This window comes from Drosophila takahashii, chromosome X, assembly GCF_030179915.1.
Source record: "Drosophila takahashii strain IR98-3 E-12201 chromosome X, DtakHiC1v2, whole genome shotgun sequence".
NCBI classification, from domain to species: domain Eukaryota; kingdom Metazoa; phylum Arthropoda; class Insecta; order Diptera; family Drosophilidae; genus Drosophila; species Drosophila takahashii.
The window spans coordinates 15,509,786-15,514,280 of NC_091683.1; the positions used below are offsets into that span (position 1 = coordinate 15,509,786).

Sequence of the window (4,495 nt, forward strand, 5' to 3'; positions counted from 1 at the left end):
AAAATATCATTTTTTAAGATTTAATATTTTTGTATATTAATTTTCAAATTTTATAAATTATATGAATAAATAAGTAAATAAGTTATATAGGAATTAATAAAATAAATACATTAAATATTCAGTTTGGTAATATATCTTAATCTTAAATAATAATAAATAAATCTTTCACATGCTCAGAAAAATCGAATATTATAAAAATATATTGAATCAGCTATTGATTGGGGTTTTTCCAAGTGCAGCCAATTCAAGCGTATTATTTTCTAAATTCCAGCACTTCTTCACTGCCAACTCTTTTGATCCCCCGAAATAATCAAAGAGTGTGGGCCTGTCGGCTCCTCGTGGTTCTTTTTCCCCCAGAATTTTTGGTCTGCGTGATTTTTTTACTTGCCTTTTTTTTGCCATCACCAGCGCTTTTTCAGCGAGGACACCACACTATGTTTCTAATCAGTGCAGCTTCCGCCGCTTTCCCGGCTTTTTCCGCTACGCCGATGAATTTTCCGTCAGTCAACAGAGCGCGATATTTGTCAACAAGCGGAACTATAAATATGCATGCAAGGGGAGAGTGGTTGGAAAATGGGAAAATGGGAAAAAGGGGGGATAAATGGATGCCATCAGGGTATTTTTTTTTGGACTGGGGACAGGAGGCTCTGATTTTCCACTCACGCCCAGGCAGGCATTTCATTTCATTCCATTTCACATTTCACCGTGCACTTTTTACTTTTCGGGCAAACTCATTTTTTACACAGAAAAATCGCTCGCAACTTCGCTGGCAAGGGAATAGAAAATCAACCCAAAACCGAGAATCTATCCAGCCGACCGAATATATTTTCCACGCACACATAAATCCAAAATCTTAAAGGCAGCTCGCCTTTCGAATTTCCCAGAATGCTTAGGATGCAATCCGCGATGAGATCTGCTGCCCGGCAGACCCAAAAGCTAATGCGAATGATGTGCTATGGTAAGTGAATATATTAATGCTATAGAATAAGTGTAAAAAATATTTTAAAAATTTTATAAAAGCTTCTAAGGTTTCCAATTTTTTTAATCTTGATCTGAATAATGTTAAAAGACTTTTAAATAATAGTTTAGAAGCAAGCTTTTCACTTCGTTTACTTATATATTAATAAATAGGTTTATACTGCTATAAAATAATGTTACAAAATATTTGTAATATAAAAAAAAATACTTCAATAATTTAAAACTAGCTCCTAACTCTTTAAATCTTATATAAATATGCCTCCCAATAGATTCGCAACGCATTAAGGCGCAGTTTCTGGTCCAAAATGGGGAATCCCCTGCCAATGCAGAGGAACTCGATACTCAGGATAAGGAGGGGTCAGAACAGACCCCGGCGGCGGTGCCACGCCCCCGCACGCCCCTCCACAATCCGTTGAGTCGACGCCACACTGTGAACAGTTCCCGACTGCAGTACATCAACGACAAGTACAAGGAGCTGGCCAACGAGGTGGAGTTGCGCAAGCCCAAGGAAAAGCCCTTCGTGACCCGCCACGCCCTCCATTCGGGGCGGTTCGACAAGTGACACGATCTTGAGATCTTATAAACCTTATAAATTAGTGATCCAGAAACTCACACTCACTTCTTGTTCAACGTATTTCGCCTGTTAAATCACAAAGTAAAATGCTGTACATAAAATGCATAAAAATTAAATTTAATTTAAATCAATTGAAGCAGACATATACCCCTTGATAGATTTAAATTTTAAAAAGGAAGTCTAGGCGAAGGGGAAGAGCATAACGAGGCCCAACATCCAAACGTAAAACAACCAGAAACCGACAACCGGCAACACATAAGCCGTCATGTAACGGATGCGATGTTGCATTTCCCTGGCAGTTGACTTGCCTTGGGAGGCGAAGGTGGAAATGGAAATGGAAAATGTGAGTGTGGGGGTGGGAAAATCCAGAGGCCAGAGGACCGGGAGACAAGTTTCTTTAAATGCCAACTTCATATTTTGACAACTTTTTGAGGTATAAAATCCACTGAACGCCATCTAAACATAATTTTTTTTTACTTGATTTAATCTTCTAAAATAATATTTACCCCGAGAATTCCGAGGCAGCATTCCTGTTGAAACCACTCCCGTCTTCGTTTTTATTGTCTTCAGGATGAGGCGTCATTGTTCCACATCCATCTCCTGTTGCCGGCCATTCAAAAACTGAATCCGAGTCCCGAGATCCGGGATCCGGATTGGGATCGTTGGGCGAGTGGGGAAATGGGAAAAGCGGGGGGGTCTAAGCGTTTCACTTTCAGCTCCGTTTGATGGCCAGTCGCTTTTGAGCATGAAATCGCAATGCACACGCCACCCGCTTTTTTGCTGATTTTTCCAGCAGCTTTTTCACTTGCTCCTTTCATCCATACAAATCACACTAAAACGAATACGTCAAGGCGTGGAAAATGGGTGGAAAAGGTGGAAAATCGTGGATGAATGGCTGGAGGGGGGAAAGCCAGTGCACCAGCTTTCCTTTGAGTGCCAGTGCGCCGGGTCAATATCACAGGGAAAATAGAAAATAGCCGCAAAAAAGCGACTCTCTCTCGATAAGAAACAAAGGCGGGAAAAAATCCAGCAAAAGGGAAAACAGGAGCTGACTTGACTACAAAACCCAAGTCGCAACGGATGCGGCCCCATCGCATGGGTGGGGCGAAAAGGGGTGAAAGGGGGGGCTATGTGCGAAGGATTGACTTTGACTGCCGAGCCATATGTATATCCTGTTTGTGCCGAGATTTGGCTTTGAGCTATGGATATCGTTAGAGCAGCTCATCGATTTGCCCCCCATCCCCCTGGGGGGTCTGCAAAAAACGGATGCCATGGGTGGGGCAACAAAAGGGGGGCCGACTGTTGTCGCAACTTCGAGTGTCGTGTGCTGCTGCAAAGTTTACAAGCTCCCGAGCATTCTCTTTTTATGCACCACCATGCTGTTGCTGTGGCCCTTTTTTAATTACATCCTTCGCAAAAAAAGGGGGGCGAAAAAAGGCAAAAGGACCTTAGGGGCTGCTGGAAAAAAAGAGAAAGAAGAAAGGGGTAAGGAAAAAAGCAAGCCCGGCCAAACCAAAAACTTGTACAAATGCCATGGTTTGGCTTTGGCCTACGAGTATCACATCCTCTTTTTTTTCCACCTCCACGTTAGTTTATTGTGAAATTCCAATAAATGCAGTGGGCGTGGCAGCCATAAAGGTAGTTGTACGAATCGAAAGGGGAGGAGGGGGGGGATAAAAAAAACTAACAAGAGGTGCAGGGAAATGGAAAATGGGCAACAGAGGAAGCTGCAGCCCGAAGAATGGGACAAAACGAGCAGCAGAAAATCGTAGAAAATCGGAAAATTGGCCACGCAATGTGGGAAAAAAGAACGGGGCCGTCGAGAAAGTCCTAAAGGTTCCGGCTTAAAGGACCTCTTATAAGAGCTATTCAAGGAAAAATAATTAAAATAATTAGTAGGTTTTATTACACATTTTAACTACATTTTCAGATAAATCTCTGATAAATAAATGTTATTTCTTTTACAATATTTTTTACAATATTAAAATCATCATTTATCGATCACTAATGGTTTCTTTTAACTTTTCTTCAAATTCAAAATCGTTTAAAATATGATATTACAGGATTTATAACATATTAACATTAATAAAATATTAATTACAAAAACAGATAAATAATTTGTATCTATTAATATCATCTATTTCGCTAACCAACGAGTAGTTTATTTTCCATGAAATAAAAAACGTTCTTTAGTACCATCTTGTTTGTCCAAAATTAAGAAATTATTCCTTCTATTAAGTTAACAATGGGAAAGACACCTGCAGCGCCTTGAGCCGGTCACAAAGGAGGAACGCGCCTGGAAAACTCTGCTCACCTCCTCACAGGACTCCACTTGGTTCGATTGTGCCAGGGATTGCGATGCGATGCGATGCGCCAAGGACATCATCGTCCTGGGGGGACGAACTGGGGGATGGGGGGGAAAATCAGGAGGATTCTGTGTCTTCCTTTGGGTAGGTACTTCGGGTACTTGGGTACTTTGGGGATTTTGTGCAGATTTACATGCAAACAATCAAGATATGCCCGGGCTTTCAAGTGCCCCGGAGTTGCGAGCAGGAAAAGCGGAAAAGCGGAAAAATGGGGGCAAGGGACCGCCTGCCAATACGTCATGTGTGCCTCAGCAGCGGCTTACCCATGAGTTGGTGGATGTGGAGGTGGAAATGGAGGTGGAAAATCGGGAGATCGGGAAATCGGGAAGCGGGCAAAGGGAAATGGGCGGGTGGTTAAATGCTACCCGTGCACGTTCCGTTTGCTTTTCACATCTTTTCACCTTTGATTTTCCATTCGCATTTCGATTGTCGCCGGACCCTGTTCCCTTCGCCCTTCCCCCTTATTGATGGTTTTTCCTCGCATTGTTCCCCTACACAGTGCGAAATATTTGTAATCATCAGAAAATAATATTCATTTGAGACGAATGTCAAAACACTAATTTATTTCATATTCATT

General features: G+C 41.8%; 1 protein-coding gene across 1 annotated transcript; it reads left to right on the forward strand.

The window, feature by feature from the left end:
• Positions 1–665: 665 nt before the first annotated feature.
• On the forward strand, positions 666–1,693 carry LOC108056766 (uncharacterized). Its single transcript, XM_017140740.3, has 2 exons — positions 666–958; positions 1,248–1,693. The coding sequence occupies exons 1-2, from the start codon at positions 886–888 to the stop codon at positions 1,538–1,540; spliced, it is 366 nt and encodes a 121-aa protein (XP_016996229.1). The 5' UTR covers positions 666–885; the 3' UTR covers positions 1,541–1,693.
• The last annotated feature ends 2,802 nt before the right edge of the window (positions 1,694–4,495 follow it).